This window comes from Ochotona princeps, chromosome 2, assembly GCF_030435755.1.
Source record: "Ochotona princeps isolate mOchPri1 chromosome 2, mOchPri1.hap1, whole genome shotgun sequence".
Lineage (NCBI taxonomy): Eukaryota > Metazoa > Chordata > Mammalia > Lagomorpha > Ochotonidae > Ochotona > Ochotona princeps.
In genome coordinates this window covers 40378098-40396328 of record NC_080833.1, presented here as the reverse complement: position 1 = coordinate 40396328, position 18231 = coordinate 40378098, and the positions used below count along the sequence as shown (strand labels likewise).

The 18231-nt window shown below is 41.2% G+C and overlaps 1 protein-coding gene across 2 annotated transcripts in view; it reads left to right on the top strand.

Annotated features, from left to right (window-relative positions):
- The window catches only part of FAF1 (Fas associated factor 1), a 387381-nt gene that overhangs the window by 104866 nt on the left and 264284 nt on the right, over positions 1–18231 (top strand). For both annotated transcript variants that reach the window (XM_004588662.3, XM_058681408.1), the window contains one exon: positions 12622–12713. In XM_004588662.3, coding sequence (XP_004588719.2) covers positions 12622–12713 — 92 coding nt within the window. The remainder of the gene's footprint in view (positions 1–12621; positions 12714–18231) is intronic.

Sequence of the window (18231 nt, the reverse complement as noted above, 5' to 3'; positions counted from 1 at the left end):
GGGATGCCCTTTTTAAGGCAGCTTAACTCACTGAACTACAATTTTTGCCCTTAAGTTACTTTTTGGCAAAATATCAGATAGCAAATTTAAATGTCTTTTGGAATGGATCCTTTCTGACCTTGAAAGACAAAAGTATTTTTTCTAATGTGAAATTTTAATCGGATTTTTCCTCCAAGGAATGACATGCAAAATGCGAATGAGAACTATTGTAGAGGTTGGTGGCTTAAATAAGGACATGTGTGGAGAAAGTAAGTTTTAATGTTACAATATGTTGATGGAACAAAGATATAAGAGACTTATTTCTGAGAATTTTACATATGAGAGATCAGATGATGTATTACTGTACATTTTATTACTTTTGGTGACAGGTTTGATTTCTGTGTACTATTCTGAGATATTTTTTATTTCATTTTAATCTTTTGAGATTTTGGCGCCATCTTGTGTTGACATTTTTAATTTAAAAAAGGCAATAATCTTTAAAAGAAATTTAAAGATCCCTACAGAGATGATCAATAATTTTGCTCAATCATATTCACCGAATAATAGAGTATGGACATTTTTTAAATCTTAATATATGATGATACTTTGCAACAGTATGCTACATTCTATTCAGAAATGATTAATATGGACATGGTATCTAGTTTTCATAACAAATTTTCCTCTTCAAAGGAAATAATTGGAATGTATTAATTACCATTTGTTTTTTAGGGGTAGAATTCTCCCCACATCATGTTTACTTGTGTTTCACAAATATAAAGGCTTAGTATTGTAAATTTTTTTTTTAAAGATTTTAGTTTTATTACAAAGTCAGATATACAGAGAGGAGGAGAGACAGAGAGGAAGATCTTCCATCCAATGATTCACTCCCCAAGTGAGCCACAACGGGCCGGTGTGTGCCGATCCGAAGTCGGGAACCAGGAACCTCCTCCAGGTCTCCCACGCGGGTGCAGTGTCCCAATGCATTGGGCCTTCCTCGACTGCTTTCCCAGGCCACAAGCAGGGAGCTGGATGGGAAGTGGAGCTGTCGGGATTAGAACCGGTGCCCACATGGGATCCCAGAGTGCTCAAGGCGAGGACTTTTAGCTGCTAGGCCATGCCGCCGGGCCCAGTATTGTAAATTTAAATCACAATTCCTTCAAAATGACCTTGATGAAAGGCATTAAATTGTTTAACATCTAGAAAATGTAGATTATATTTTTAAAAAGTTTGGACTCTGACTTGTCAGCAGGTGTGTGGGCTGGCTTGGTGGTGGCAGGGGGTGCAGATAGGCACGGCTGAACGAAGCCATAACACACTGGCATTCGTAGGAGTTAGGATGGGTTTTGGGCCATGCCAGGCTAGGCTATCACACCTGCTGGCTTGCATTATACCTGAGAATGGGACAGGTTGGTCAGGGTTAGGCTGCATCACCTACCAGTGAAAGTTGGGGCTGAGGCCTGGATGGGGCATGCCAGACTATAGCATCTGATGGCAAGGGCCAAGATGGAGGTAGGCCATGCCAGGCTGGATCAGAACAACCACTGGCACTCACAGGATCTGTGGCTGGGAGCGGATGCCATAGGGAAACTAAGGGGATGCTCCTGCTGGGCTACCATTCCCACGGAGTGGGAGTGGGAGAGCCAGGAATGGGGGCAACCTGGGGTAAACATGGCTACATTGTTTCTTGGCATGTGGGCTTGTGTGTGGGCTGGATCTGCCGATGTGCCAGACTGGGCTAGGCTCCAGTATTTGTTGGCACTCGTGAGAGCCAGAGTGGATGTGGGATGGTGGATGTGGGCTGGGCTGGGCTAGGTCTCAGCACATGGTGATCCAAAGGAGTGCTGAGTCTGGGGGTGGGCCAGTCAAGGCTGGGATGTAGCACCCACTGTTTAGAGTTGTAACTGGCTTGGGTTACTCTGGTAAGGATGCAGTACCTACTGATGAATGTCAGAAATGGAGGTTTGCCAAAATAGGCTGATCCAAACACCTACAAGTGTGCAGCTGTGAGCTGGTCTGATAGGGGAGCTTGGGGAACTCCATTGTTGAGATGTTATCCTGCAGGTGAGTGTGATAGCTGAGGCTGCGAGCATTCCTGTCCAGGCCAGACTATAGTACCCATGGGAGTACATGTGGGTCAAGATCTGGGGGTGGACTCGGCTGGCCAGTCTGCAACACCCATTGGCAAGTGCGGGAGTCAGGACAGAGTGCAGGCGAAGCTGGTTTGGATCACAACATTCATCAGTTCACATTAGGGTCTGAATTTGGGGGGTTGGCCAGGCTGGGTTACGCTGTAGCACCTGCCAGCGTGAGCTTGGACAAGGGTCAGGTTGTGTAGAGCCAGGCTATAACACCCGCTGGTGAATGCTGAGGGAAAATGAGCCATGCCAGATTGGGGTGCAGTACACACTGGCACATGTAAGACCCAGGCTTGGAGTGAACCTGGTTGGAGGGCTCTGGGGACTATTCTACCAGGCTTCTGTTCCACTGGTTAGTGTGAGAGCTGGGATTAGGGGCAGATTGAGCTGGGCAGGGCTACAGCAGCCACTGGCCTTAATGTGAGTTGGGTTTGAATGAGGGCCGGGCTAGTCAGGCTACTGCATTCACTGGTGCTTGCAAGGGCCAGGATAATGGCTGACTGGCTGGACTTTGCTGCAGTATCTACTAGGAAGTGTTGAGACACGGTGCAAGTCATGTCAGATCAGACGCAGTACTCCCTGGAAATAGAAGATCTAGGACTGAGAGTGGGCCTAAGGGAAACTGTGGACACTTCTCTGCTGGGCTGCAGCTACCACTGATGTGCAGGAGAGCCAGGACTGGAGGTGGTCCAGGCTGGAAAAGGAACAGCATCCATTGGCATATATGTGGAATGGGTTGTGGAGTGGGGTGGGTGGAGCTAAGTGCAACACCTGTAGGTGTATACGAGTGCCTGATTGGGATACAGCACAGACTAGTCTGGTGTAAATACGTGCTGATACACTGGAACCGTGGCTGGAGGTGGGCTTAGTGGGGGGTTATTGGAGGTTGTCCCAATTAAGCTCAGTTCGTGCTGTTGGCACTCTGGGTTAGGATGGGCTGCATCATTCATCAGTTTGCATGGGATGTGGGGCTGGGGACAGAACTGAACAGGAAATTACAATCAGCATTATGGGCCCCGGCGCAGTAGCCTAGTGGCTAAAGTCCTTGCGTTGCATCCACCGGGATCCGGTATCGCGCCAGTTCCTATCTCAGCTGCTCTACTTCCCATCCAGCTTCCTGCTTCTGGCTTGGGAAAGCAGTAGAAGAAAGCCTAAGACCTTGGGACCCCCACTACCACCACCCATCCACGTGGGAGACCCAGAATAAGCTTTTGGCTTCAGATCGGCTAAGCTTCAGCTGTTGTGACTGCTTGGAGAGAGAGCCAGCAGATGGAAGAGCTTTTTCTCTATCTCTCCCTCTCCCTGTAAATCTGCCTTTCTAATCAAAATAAGTCTTCCCCCCTCCCCCCCAAAAAAAAGAAAAAGAAAAGAAAATCAGCAGTGTGTGCATAGGCTGATATGGGTGACAGACTGATTCAGACCATGTACTGGTTGACACGCCTCTAAGTCAGGTCTCAGGTCATTGCAGGTGAAGTTTCTTGGGCCCCGAACTGGATCACTGAACTCAAAACTCCAGCCATGGGGAAACTCAGGATTTGTGGTCTGAGCTTGGAATTGCACGAATTGGAACTGGGGCTCCTTGATTGCTGATGCCTATGCAGTGAACAGCATGCCCAGGTGCATAAAGGGGACATGATGGCCATCTCATTTGGGTCTTCAGAAGATGTCGAGTTCCATGTAAGAAGATAGAGAGCAGAACAAGTTGGATAACTCTTCTGGTCAAGCTTTGGCAGCAAATGTCTGGGCAAGTGGGTGCACTAGGGTGGGCTCCATCAGCCAGCAGATCTTAGAAGGATTTTCTCAACCTTGGAGCAGTGAAACCAACAGCATCTCAGAACTATCATGACCACTCAGACAATACCCTGACAAAACCGGTCGGGTTTCTAAGGCAACATCAAGTGGACATGTGCCATACCTGGGTGCTGATGTAGTTTGTCAGCTGGAAGCAGTCCCTACTCACTCCCTCATATTACTTATGGTAATAGTTTGGATCATGCAATTAGTCGTGTGAAGTACAAACCACCCTGTTTTCTAGTGTAAAAGTATGCATTTTTCATGTAAAACAGGGTAAATGTGTCCAACATTAGGGACATTTTAAAAAATTGCCACTTTTTGGTGGTAAAGAATACGCTACACCACACTACTTTAGCTTAGCCCTAATACTTTGATTTGTCACAGGCCACCTAGTTTTACTAGCATTGCTCTTACATTATCAGTGTCAAGGAACCCCAGTAATCTGTTAGGTATACTTTTGAAGATTACCACTGTCCTTTCACTTGGAAAAAAACTTGTAAAAATAAATCCCAAAAGGTTTAATGCAATCTGCATGAAGTGTAAGTAGCTGCCAAAATAAGTTTCTATACTAATTATTTTTTTAAAAGATGCATTTATTTTTATTGGAAAGGTTGACCAGATTTACAGAGAGGAGAGACACATCTTCCAGCCACTGTTGCTTTCCCTGAATGGCAACAGTGACTGGAACTGAACTGATTCGAAGCCAGGAGCCAGGAGCTTCTTTTGGGTCTTCTTTTGGGGTCCAAGTCTTTGGACTATCCCCTGCTGCCTTCCCAGTCTGCAAGCAGGGAGCTGGATCAGAAATGCAGCATTTAAGGCCTGGACTGGTCACATATGGAGTTCTGGTGCTTGAAGCTGGAGCATTAGTATGTTGAACTAGCATACTTGGCCTCAGATATCTATACAATTTAAAGATGCACTATAAAATTCCGGCATTCACTAATGTAACTTACAGGCAATAACCAGTATATTAAAGAAGTAGCAAAATATGGCCGATAAAATAAAAACTATAAAGACATTTGTAAAAATCAGATTTGATGGGATTAAGATTAGGGTTTTAAAACAGCTCTTATAAATATCCTTAAGAATTAAAAAGAGAGCTGGATGCGATGCCTCTATTGGCTAATGTTCCCCTTGCAAGTTCCGGGATTCTGTTTGTGCTCCAGTTTGTATCCTGTATCCAGTTTCTGTCCTGCAGCTCTACTTCCCATCCTGCTCCCTGCTTGTGGTCCAGTGAAGTAGTGGAGGATGGCCCAAAACCTTGGGATCCTGCACCCTGGGAGATCAGGCTGCGTGGGGAGTGAACCAGTGGATGGAAGGTCTTTCTCTCTCCTTCTCTCTTTAAAACTGCCTTTCCAATAAACATAAATAAATCTTAAATTTTTTAAAAAAAACATAAAAGAAAACAAAAACTCGATATAAATAAAACATGTTAAAAATAGCTAAAAAATTCTGGAACTAATGAAAGAAGAGCTACAATTACAATTTTTATTTGTGTATGTTTAGCAGATTAGCTGTTAAAGACTAATACATTTGAACAATAAGAAGTTAAACACAAGTGGCAGATTTGTGGGAAGAGCAGTGGGGTCTGAGTGACTTGTAAAGGAAATATAAAAGGACACAGGTTGTAATTTAGACCCAAAATAAAGAGGAGAATAGAAAGAAAAGAGTTTGAAAAATTGTGGCCATAGTCTTATTATTAGAAACACTGCAAACTGTGAGACAATATGTGATATTTTAAAAGCTGAAGTAATAGCGCCTGGTGGAGTAGCTTAGTGTCCTTGCTTTGCATGGGTCATGATCCCCGATGGGTGCTGATTCATATCCTAGCTGTTCCACTTCCCATCCTGTAGCCTGGGAAAGCAGTCGAGGACAGCCCAAAGCCTTGGGACCCTGCACTGACATGGGAGACCTAGAAGAGCTCCTTTCTCTGGCTGTTGCGGCTGTTTGGGAAGTAAACCAGTGGAGGGAAGATCTTTCTATTTGTATCTCCTACTTTCTGTAAAATCTACCTTTCCAATAAAAATAAATAAATCTTTAAAAAAAGCTGAAGTACAAGTCAACCTAGAATGTTGCATCCAACAAAACTACAGATGATTATATTACACATTTTATTAGAAAGTAGGTCATCACACTGAATTTAAAAAGGAAATCAGCTATATTTGAATAAGAAGGCCAATTTAATTGTAGAAAGAGAAAGTTTAAAAGTAAAATTAAAAAAAAATATATAGCTCCATAAAGGCTGGAAGTGCTCTGCTACTCTTAGATGGGTTAGAGTTTGGACAAAGAATAATGTGACAAATATATGGGGGACATTTTATGATAAGAAAATACCAGTTCATCAAGAAAACTAAATATCAAGTATGTACATGTCTAATTAATAAAAGTTCTAAATATATAAAATCCCAAATTTGTTGAACTGATGTGAGAAGTGAAAAAATTCATGTTGTAGTGGGAGTTTATAACATTTTTCCCTTTTATCAATGTTCAGAGCAACAGAAGGTCTGGAAGACATGGACACCAATTTAATATATTTGAAATATACACAATGCTCCTTATAACTACCACAGAATGTATGTTCTTTTTGGATGAAATTGATACATTCATTAAGGAGGGAATTGCACTCAGCCAAATAAAAGCACAAAAATTTTTGAAGTGTATTCTCTGACAACTGAAGTTGTTGGAAATAAAATAATCTGAAAAAATTCCAGCATAGAAGTTAAAAAATATTTCTGGGCCAGGTGCAGTAGCCTTGTGGCTAAAGTCCTCGCCTTGCACACCCTGGGATCCCATATGGGCGCTGGTTCTAATCCTGGCAGCCCCGTTTCCCATCCAGCTCCCTACTTGTGGCCTGGGAAAGCAGTCGAGGACGGACCAAAACCCTTGACATCCTGCATCCACATGGGAGACCCAGAAGAAGCTCCAGGCTCCTGGCTTCAGATTGGTTCAGCTCCAGCCATTGCGACCACTTGGGGAGTGAACCATTGGATGGAAGATCTTCCTCTCTGTCTCTCCTCCTCTCTGTAAATCTGCCTTTCCTATAAAAACAAATAAATCTTCAAAAAAAGTCCAAATAAATCATAGGCTAAAAAAGAGATCACAAGGGGAATTGGAAAAGATTTTGAACTGAATAATGGTAACATGACAATCATTTGTTTGATGCCAGCACATTAGTACTGAGAGGGAAAGTTAATTACAAAGGAAGATATTTAATTGCAAGAGAAGAAAGTTCTTGAATGCCTTGATCAAAGTCTTAGGCACATTTGATCTAAATTTCTACTTACATTTCCAACAAAGAATGGAGTAACGAAAGTCAGATTTACCTTCACTCCTGAAAGAATTAAAACCACCAAGAAATGTAGAGAGACAGAGACTGGGAATAATGTTCCTACCAGCTAGACTACTTGGGTGCATTTTGCCTCAGTAATTCAAAGGAATAGTTAGCCTAGATTAAATACTGCTTTGTTGGCACAAGCAAATTAAAAAAGGTAAGTCCAAAGGGATTTAAGTAACTTAAGTATATCTCAAAAACAAATTTCAGGGAATATAAATGTATCAGTTACCCACTGGAAAAAATTTACAACATCAGAATCCATTTTAAAGAAACAATTAAATTACAGGACATACAAAGATGGAAGAAAATCTGGCTTGTAATGAGGAAAGAAATCAAAACCAACCCAAAACTGGCATAGATATAGCTATTCCTTCTATTCCTACTTTGCTACTAGCTTTTTCTTTCAAAATGGAATGGGTTCTAAATAATGTGAAATGCTTTCTCCTTCCTCTACTGCAATGATTAATGTTACTAAAAAGGTGAGATAGATATAAAGATGTCCCTGGAAATATAAACATGAACTGAAGTTAACAACCAAAGTTAAAAAAAAGCCCTGTGATATCTGAGATGAAAAACACATTAGATGGGATTAACAGCAGATTCAAAATTGAAGAAAAATGCTAATGAATTTGAAGTCATTACAGTAGAAACTAAGTTGGAAAAGGGTTGGACTATTTCTTAGATAGTGAAAGTATATGTGCATCAAAGACACGTAGAACATTGTTCATAGCAATTTCATTTGTAATAGTTCCAAGAAAAAGCAACCCCAAATTTACATAAACTATTGAATGGGTAAATTGCTATATGTTCTTATAAGAAAATACTACTTAGTAAAAATAATAAAAGGGATTGATTTTGTTAAATGCACCAAAGTGGAAGGATTGGACAATATGTTTTGAGTGAAAAAAAAAGCCTGATAAGAAGTACATTCTTTTTTTTAAAAAAAAGATTTATTTATTTTCCTTGGAAAGTCAGATTTACAGAAAGAAGGAGAGTCAGAGAGGAAGATCTTTCCTTCGTTTATTCACTCCCCTAGCTACCACAACAGCCGGAGTTGCGTCAGTCCGGAGCCAGGAGCTAGGAATTTCTTCCAGGTCAGCCACACGGGTGCAGGGTCCCAAGGACTTGGGTTGTCCTCAACTGCTTTCCCAGGCTTCAAGCAGGGAGCTGGATGGGAGGTGGGGCTGCTTGGATTAGAACCAGTGCCCATATGGGATCCAGGCGTGTGCAAGGGAAGGACTTTAGCTGCTAGGCTACCATGCAAGTCCAAAAGAGTAAAGTCTGCAAGCCCATTTTAAAAAGCTCTAGAAAATTCAAATTCATGTGTATGTATCAGATCGGTATGGTTCTGTTGAGGGATAATGAAGAATTGCCAAGGAGTGTAAGGAAGCCTTTGGGATGATTGGTAAATGCTCCTTGATGATAATGCTTTCTTTTTTGGTATGATCAGCAAAACAATAGATTTTATATATGTGAAATTAATTTTATGTCAATCTGATTTCATTAGAAATGTTAAGAAATTTAAAAATCAGTACCAAGTCAAATCCAGGATAAGTATGGAAGAAAAATGTTATATATGTGAAAACTCAAAGTAGAAAATGGTTAAGCAGTGGAGACATTGAGGAAAATCTAAAGCTATTTTTTTTGTTTTTTTTTTGAAAACATTAAGAAATTCAGTAATCCTCTTGCTGATGTGAACAAGAGCAAAAGCAACATGTCTGCTGATATTACATGGACTATAAGATAATATTAAGGATAAACAAATCAATAAATTTGAAAGTTACATGAAACTCTGAAAGGTTAGAAAAATTTTCTTTCTTCTTTCCTCCTTCCTTTTCCCTCTCTTCTCCTTTTCCCCTTCCTTTTCTTTTCCTCCCTCCCTCCTTCCCTCTCTTCCTTCCTTTCTTCCCTCCTTCCTCAGTCAGATTTACAGAGAGATAGGGAGAACAATCCTCCATCCTCTGATTTAACTCCACAAATGGCTCAACAGCTAGGAATGGGCCAGGCTGGAGTCAAGAACCAGGAGCTTCATGTGCGTCTCTTGTGTAGGTGCTATAGATCCATGTCTTGGATCATCTTTCTGCTTTCCCCAGACTATGAACAGGGATCAGAGAGCCAGTGCAAGTCTTGCAGAACTGAGTTGGTACAGCACGTTGGGCTAATCTTTCATGAAAACTGATAGGATGGGATCTGGGTCTAAAGAAGAAGTTGTTTGACTGGACCTATTATGCTAACTTAGGTGGTTCTCATTTCTCTGAGAAGTTGTTGGATTCTTTTGCCTTTTGAAGATGTATTTGAGGTCTTTGCTTGGTTTCCTGGAGCAGGCAAGCTTATCTTTGGTGTGTATTTGGGTATGTTCCTCTCCTTTGCACTAGAGTATGCAAATGCATTTGCCCCACTCGGAACTGTGCTTGCTGAGTTCTGGGCATACACCATGGGCTCTTGGTCTCTGAGATCGGAGATCATGAGGTCTCTGAAGCCACCTGGATATGAAAGCATGACTGCCCATTGGTGCGAAAAGCCATTTGTGGGATTGAGAGTAAATCTGATAGAGGCAGGTGTTCTTGGGAGGCTGTGCTGACTGGCCTCTGGGACTTGGAGGGGACACAGGTAGCAACATCCCTGGACAACCCCTGCTAAGTAACACGTGGCTCAGGCACCAGTGAAAAGTTATGCCACCAGTGACAAGTTAATGTTATATATATTTGGCATAAAAAATACGAGTCAACTTTCGACTATTTTCATAAACAGAGTGATCCTATGTTAATAGAGGCATATTTGGGGACTGACACCATAGTATAGTGGGCTAAAACTCTTCCTGTGGCACTAACATCCCGTAAAGGTGCCAATTCGTGTCCCAGCTGCTCCACTTCCCATCCAGCTCCCTGTTTATTGCTTGGGAAAGCAGCGGAGGATGGATGGCCTAATACCTTGGGACCCTGCACCCATTTTGGAGACCCAGAGGAAGCTCCAGGGTCGCTGCTTTGGACCTGCATAGCTCTGGTCATTGCATTTTTTTTTTTAAAGATTTATTCATTTTATTACAGCCAGATATACAGAGAGGAGGAGAGACAGAGAAGAAGATCTTCCGTCCAATGATTCACTCCCCAAGTGAGCCGCAACGGGCTGATGCGCGCCAATCCGAAGCCGGGAACCTGGAACCTCTTCCGGGTCTCCCACGCGGGTGCAGTGTCCCAATGCATTGGGCCGTCCTCGACCGCCTCCCAGGTCACAAGCAGGGAGCTGGATGGGAAGCGGAGCTGCCGGGATTAGAACCAGCGCCCATATGGGATCCCGGGGCTTTCAAGGCGAGGACTTTTAGCTGCTAGGCCATGCCGCCGGGCCCGGTCATTGCATTTTAAAAGGGAATTAACAGGGCCTGGTGGCGTGGCCTAGTGGCTAAAGTCCTCGCCTTGAACACTCCTGGATCCCATATGGGTGCCAGTTCTAATCCCGCAGCTCCACTTCCCATCGAGCTCCCTGCTTGAAGCCTGGGAAAGCAGTTGAGGACAACCCAAGTCCTTGGGACCCTGCACCCATGTGGCTGACCTGGAAGAAGTTCCTGACTCCTGGCTCCGGATCGGCACAGCACCGGCTGTTGTCACTTGTGGAGTGAATCATCAGATGGAAGATCTTCCTCTCTCTCTCCTCCTCTCTGTATGTCTGACTTTGTAATAAAAAATAAAATGAATCTTTTTTTAAAAAAAAAGGTGAATTAACAAACTGATGGAAAATTGTATCTCTGATTTTTCACGTACAAATAAACAGTCTTAAAAAATGGTGACATATTTGAAGCCTACAGTTTATATAGTTTTGTGTTTCCACAATTATAATATTGATTTGGGATTACTTTTTATGACTTCTAATCATCTAATTTTCCATATAGGAATTTTCTTTTTTTTTTTATAAGATTTATTTGTATTACAAAGTTAGATATACAGAGAGAGGAGGAGAGATAGAGAGGAAGATCTTCCGTCTGATGATTCACTCTCCAAGTGAGTGCAGCAGCTGGTGCTGTGCCAATCCGGTGCCAGGAACCAGGAACTTCCTCCAGGTCTCCCACATGGATGCAGGGTCCCAAAGTTTTGGGCCATCCTCGACTGCTTTCCCAGGCCACAAGCAGGGAGCTGGATGGCAAGTGGAGCTGCTGGGATTAGAACCGGCACCCATATGGGATCCAGGGGTGTTCAAGGCGAGAACTTTAGCTGCTAGGCCATGCCGCCAGGCCCAGGAGTTTTCTTTAAGAACTTGGGTTGGTTACCCAGGTAGCTCTGTTTCTGTAGAATCTGCATGCATAAGCTCCCACCCTCTTTCTTTGTGAGTGTGTAATCATTTTTTATTGTTTCATATGTAGTATTATCAGTTTTTAAAAAATATGTGGTCTTATAAATGTAATTGAATTGTGTATTAATATGAAATTATAGAGTAATAACAATTTAAGTTGATTTGTACATTGATTTGGTGTTTTGTTTGTTAGTGTCCTACCAGCATTCAACTAATTATTGACTTATAAATAGACTTGCCTCCTGTGGAATAATTTCACCGCTTTCCATGGCACCATGTCCATTTTTGTGTTTAACTTTCAGTTTTTCATCTTCAGTGAAGATTGGTCTTGCTTTGTCTTGCCTGTAATGACTTTGTTGTCCTTCAAATGGTTATACTTCATACAACTATGTTTCAAACTGAATTGAAGCTGAGTTCTGCCACAAGCTGTCTCTGGCTATTAAGTAGTTTTCATTGTTGTTTTTTGTTTGTTTGTTTTGTTCTGGTTTCTCTTGTAACTGTTGATTTTCTCTTCAATGCTATGTAATTTCTCTTGTAGATCATATGCTTTGGCTTTGTTTTTCTATCAGTTTTTATGTATGCTATCTGCCTTCATCCTTAGACCTTTAACTAGATTAGATAGGCGGTATAGATACAGAATTAATAATAGGTGAGTTGATTTCCCCAAAGGTAAGACTTCAGCCAAAAATTTGGCTCTAACATATGTTTTTCCAAAACTATAAAAGTATCCCTATACTATGTCACCTGTTGGTTTTGTTATAATATGCGGAGCACATAGAACATATACTATGTTGAGTAGTTTGAAATAGTTTCCATTTAAGTTTCTAATCTTTAATACCTGTTTCTTTTAAAAAGTCATGCTTAAAAACTGCCATTGTTTAATTCAATTTAGCTTAATTGTCATCTTTTACCATCATGTTGAAGCTTGAGTCCTTCAGAGGTGTAACATATTGTTTGATCAAGGAGATTGGAGATATGTGCTACTGAAATATTTGTTATTCATTGTGCACCATATGCCAAATATTATTGTTAATTCTGGGTATGAACAAATGTGTTATTTTGTTAGTAATATTTGATCTCTTTTTATTTATACAGGAGAGATTAAACAGATTCTAGAAAATGAACTTCAAATACCTGTGTCTAAAATGCTGTTAAAAGGCTGGAAAACCGGAGATGTGGAAGACAGTGTGAGTCTCTTAATTGCCTGGAAATAAAAAGAAAATTAAGTTTGACAATGCACGAAATCATGTATTAAAATTGGTTTTAATTAAAGTAGTTACATACGATGGGAAGTAGATTTGCTAATAATGAGTTAGTTTTAAGTAGTCAGCAGTTTTCTTCAAGCTTAATTGTTTTCACGCTGAACCAGTAATGGTTTTAAATGAGTTAAGCATGTAAATGAAAATGCTACGTGTTATAACTATTTGGCATTCTGTTTTGAGAGCTTTAACTTTCTCTCAAATTTCTTAGGGTGTCAGAGTGCTCTGGAATAATTTACTTGTCGACATTCTGCTTATGTTTATATGAGTATTAAGCTCATTTGATATACGATAATGTAATGAGTACTTCACAGAGATATTTCCAGAAAATTTGGGTTGGTAAGATATTTGTAAGTTTAGACACAGGTTATATCAGACATCAGCTGTTTTTTTCTGGATGGAGTCAGATGGTAGATAAGTTATTTGTGGACCATTCCGGCTATGCTGCATCCGCTTTCTCTGATATTGAACAATGAAACAGCCATAATCTGTCTATCTATCTATCTATCTATCTATCTATCTGTCTATCTATCTATCTATCTATCTATCTGTCTATCTATATCTGTGCCTTCTCTCCTGCCCTGGCAGCATTTAAAAATTTATTTACTTTTTTAATGGGCCATATGAAAATAGCAATAGGTTAATTTTTTTTTAATGGGCCATACTTTGTTATCCCTTCTTGCTGTATGCTCTAATTGAAACATGAATTTCTTAGAAAATATTGAGTAGCTGAGTAAATTAACAATCTTGAAAATCCAAAACAAAGTGAATTTGTTTGAATCAATAGTATGCATTCATTTATTGAGAAAATTGTGGTTTTTGTGACAGTCTGGTGTGTAATTTTTAATAGGTGTTGAAGAAAAAGGCAATAATTTTTAAATTTTTAAAATGTGATTAAACTATGTATTCTATCAAGTGAATGTAGCCTTTGTTACAAACATTACTTTAGTTACTTATTTCTAAGTCTTCTTTTGCCTAGGTGAATGCTGCTATTCCCATGCCATTAATTTTGTGGTAACTACCCAGATTTGGCTATAGTCTGGACTGAAGCCAGAAGCCTGGAGTCTCTTTTGGGCCTCCCATGTGGTGCAAGGTCTCAAGGATTTGGGCCACTTTCTGCTGCTCTCTTCGGCCACAAATAGGGATTTAGATCAAAAGTATAGCAGCCAGAATTTGAACTGGTCTCTGTATGACATGCTTGTGCTACAGGGGGAAGCTTAGCCTACTATGCCATTGCTCTAGCTTCTAGCCAATTTCTTAACTAGATTGTTTGTTTTCCTGTTGCTGAATTTCAAGCTCTTCCTAGATCATGGATATTAATCCTTTATTAGTTGCATAATTTGCAAATATTTTCTCCTATTCTGTCAGTTCCCTCATCACTTTTTTGATTATTTCCTTTGCAATACAGAAGCTTGATGTAATCCCATTTTTCTAACTTTTGATTTTGTTACCTGGTGACTTTTCCAAGAAGTCTTTGCTTATGCCAGTGTTTTGTATCTTTCCCCATTGTTTTTCTCTAGCAATTGGGTGGTATCAGGTCATAGATTTAGATCTTTAATCCATTCTGAGTTGACTTTTTTAATATATATTTTTAATTGATTACATTGCATTATGTGACAGGTTTTTTTTTGCAGTTTAACTTTTATTATTATTATTATTATGTTTTTGACAATCTTTACAGTTAATTACAGTAAAAAGGTTCAAGGGCTATAGAGAAGACTATTACTTCCATATTGTTTCCTTCATGTATCTGAGGTAAAGGGGGATATTGAGGGAGAAGCCCCACCCAGTTTCCCACCCACCCCAAGTCCCGGATGTGGGGCATGCTCTGAGATAATTCATCAGTTCATCAGTTATGAATAGTTCATCAGTTATGAATCTCTGCCAGTCTTGCCACTCCAAGCATAATGAGGTCGTTGAAGAATCTACTGATTGACATAGTCCATCATAGAGTCTTCATTTGCCCAGTATTTCGCTGCCAACATATAGCTGAGGTGGTTGATTGACTTGTTCTTTCTTCTTTCTTTTCTTGGTTAGGGTTCTGAGTCCAGAATTTTGATTGGGGAGATCCCCAAAGAAACTTTGAGTTATTCCCAGACCAGTTTCTTGTATGTTCTAGCAAGTACAGGGCCCAGCACAGTCCATCACCACGATCAGCTGGTGGTTGCAGTTGCTGGGTTGGTTCTGTTTTCAGTCCCGTTTTATAGGCACTGGGATTCCCCCCCCAACCCTCCCCATCCCCCCCATGGTGGATTCCTCCACCTTGTTGCATTACCACAGTTCAAATTCAGTTGAGATTCTTTCATTGCAAGCATCTACCAAGCGTTAAGTCCAGCATCCTATTGTTCAGATAAGTTCAACGGTTTCTTGGGGAGACCATCTCTGGTCTGAAGGTAGAGCTGGCAGAGTATCATCCTGATCAGTTAAAAGCCCTGACATCACATCAGTAACAATTTACAACGTTATGGAATTAGTTGACATGGTATTGAGTAACCAGTATGTTAAAAGAGAGAAAAAAAAAAGTATGCAAGTTCTGAGACTTCTACATTGACATTTCAATTATTAGTTTATATACAACTGGGTTCTATACACCTTAAAATGGCTATAAATTAGTATTCAGCTGTCTCATGTCTATTTTAATTTTAGTATTTAGCAGCTCATAGCGTTGAAGCATGATTTTACTGCACCTGGCTGTTTTTCGGATAGTCTATAACTCTATAACTCTAACAAGACAGATGTCAACAATTGTGCAGAGGGGTGTGCAGAGAAATCTTCCATACCCCAATGAGGAGTAAATAATCTTTGTGTCCCACCCAGTGAGTTATAAGTGCATCCCCGCTGACTGTTTCCTGTCTGTTTCTAAGGTTTCCTTGTTGTTCTCTGTCTATCTATTCTCGTTTGTTTGTTTGCCTTGAGGGGTTTCTGGAGCAATCCTGATGGTCATTACAAGAGAGGTTGGGGAACCGAAGTCAGAACCAGGCAAGGACCAGAGAAAGCTCCTTTCCCTAGTCCCTAAGGAAGTTTACTGTTCTTCTGTTTCTGCGGACTGCTCAGTGCTCCTAGTTGTCGTTCCAATGACCTCGGATCCTGCAAGGCAGGATTTGGGCTTCTTCCATCCCATGTGGTGGATCCAAATGGGGGTGGGTAACCTCAGATTTCTTGGCCTCCAAAGGCACTCCATTTCCCCGTGGTCTCCTTGGCAGTTGGGATGTAGTCCTTGGTGCTCTAACTGATAGTCCTTGGTGAGGAACTGGGAGTCTTCCGGGTTGGGATACAAGCCTCCTCCTGTGCACCTGCTCCACTCTGGGGTTCCCCCCTGCTCTATGCATATGACCCCCTGTTAAGAGGTTGTTAGGATCGGGCCCGGTGGTGTGGCCTAGCGGCTGAAAGTCCTCGCCTTGAACACACCAGGATCCCATGTGGGCGCCAGTTCTAATCCCGGCAGCTCCACTTCCCATCCAGCTCCCTGCTTGTGGCCTGGGAAAGCAGTCAAGGACGGCCCAATGCATTGGGACACTGCACCCGCGTGGGAGACCCGGAAAGAGGTTCCTGGTTCCCGGCTTTGGATCGGCGCAGCACCGGCCATTGCGGCTCACTTGGGGAGTGGGTCGTCAGACGGAAGATCTTCCTCTCTGTCTCTCCTCCTCTCTGTATATCTGACTTTGTAATAAAATAAATGAATCTTAAAAAAAATAAAAAAAAAAAGAGGTTGTTAGGATTGCTCCTAATTCCCCCCATATGCCTTTGTAGTTTTGCTATTGTCTAATGCCAATTCAAGTCTGTTGTCCATGAGTTACCAGTTACGACTGAGTTGATTTTTGTGTAAGATGTTAAAAACTCTGTCCTTTCACCAGGGGTAGATTGTTAGCTCATTTGTCAAAGATTAGTTGGTTGTAAATGTGTAGATTAATTTCTTGGGTTTAAGTTCTGTTCCATGGTCTTCATGTGTACTTTTGTGCCAGTACCAGGCTATTTAGATTATAGTTGCCCTGCAGTATCTCATGAAGTCTTGTGTTGCGTGTGGCTTTATTTCTGTTATTTAAGATTGCTTTAGCTATTCAGTGTGGCTTGTGTTTCTGTATGAATTTAACATTATTTTTCTTAATCTGCAGTAGATTCTGCAAATTGCTTTTAGAAGTATGGACCTTTGGATGATGTAAATTTTTTCAATCCACAAGTATGGATGAATTTTTTTCTTTTTTTTGTGACTTCCATATCTTTGTTGTTTTTCAGCTTTTGTTATAGAGATCACGCATGGTGTAGGTTAAATTTATTTAAATGCTTTTGCAGGTATTTTAAATGGCACTAATCTTACAATTGTTTTCTCAGCTGTTCCTGTAAACTAAGACTATTGATTTTTATATTTTAGATTTATTTGTTTTATTGGAAAAGCAGATTTAGAGAGAGAATGAGAGATAGAGTGAAAGATCTTCTGTCTGATTCACTCCCCAAGTGGCCACTGAGCCAGTCTGAAGCCAGGAGCCAGGAATTTCTTCCAGGTCTCCTACGCGGATGCAGGGTCCCAAGGCTTTGGGCCATCCTCCTCTGGTTTCCCAGGTCACAGGCAGGGAGCTGGATGGAAAGTGGAGCTGCCAGGATCCCATACTCTTCTTTCTCTGGTGTTACTCTAGTTGTCTGTTCAAGTTTTGAACTGAGATTAACTACATTGTTACTTTGCATTGTGTTACACACATCTTCTCCTTCCTAATCAGTCTCCAATCTAATTTTTTTCTGTCTGTTCTATATCATTTTTGTTTTTCTTTAGTAAATTGTTATCAACATAGTTTGTTTCTTCGGTTTTTTGTTTGTTTGTTTCTTCAGTTCTTAAGATAAATCTCTTAAAGCACCCCTTTCTAGCATTAGCTACATATATGGTTAGCTTCCCCCATCCCCTTTCTCTATCCCCAGTGCCTTTAAAATTTGTTTGAAAGGCAGAGTACAGAGAAAGAGGGAAGGAGGGAGGAAAAGGGAGAGAGGGGGGAAGAGAGAGAATAGAGAACACACACACATACACACACACACACACACACACACACACACACAGCTGCTTAACTGTGCCAGTGGGTACAATAGCCAGAACTGGGCCAGACTACAGCCAGAAGCCAGGATTTGCATCCCAGTCTCCACACATGAGTGTTAGGGACACAAATCTTTGACCATCTTTTGTTGCTTCTTAACGATTATTTGCAGGGAGCTGGATTGGGAGTAGAGCAACCAGGACTCTAACTGAATGCTCCAGTGTGGGCGGCTGACATTGTAATCAGTAGCTCAGCGTCCTGCACTGTTGTGCCCGCCCCTTTGTAGTCAGTCTGCTTGGTAACAAAAGTTTACGCAGAGTTGTTTTTATTTGTCTCCAGTTCTTGTTTTTGTCAAGGTTGTTAGTAATCACAGTATTAATTCATTGATACATCTTTTTTTTTTTTATGTGCCAGAGAGAATTTCCGCT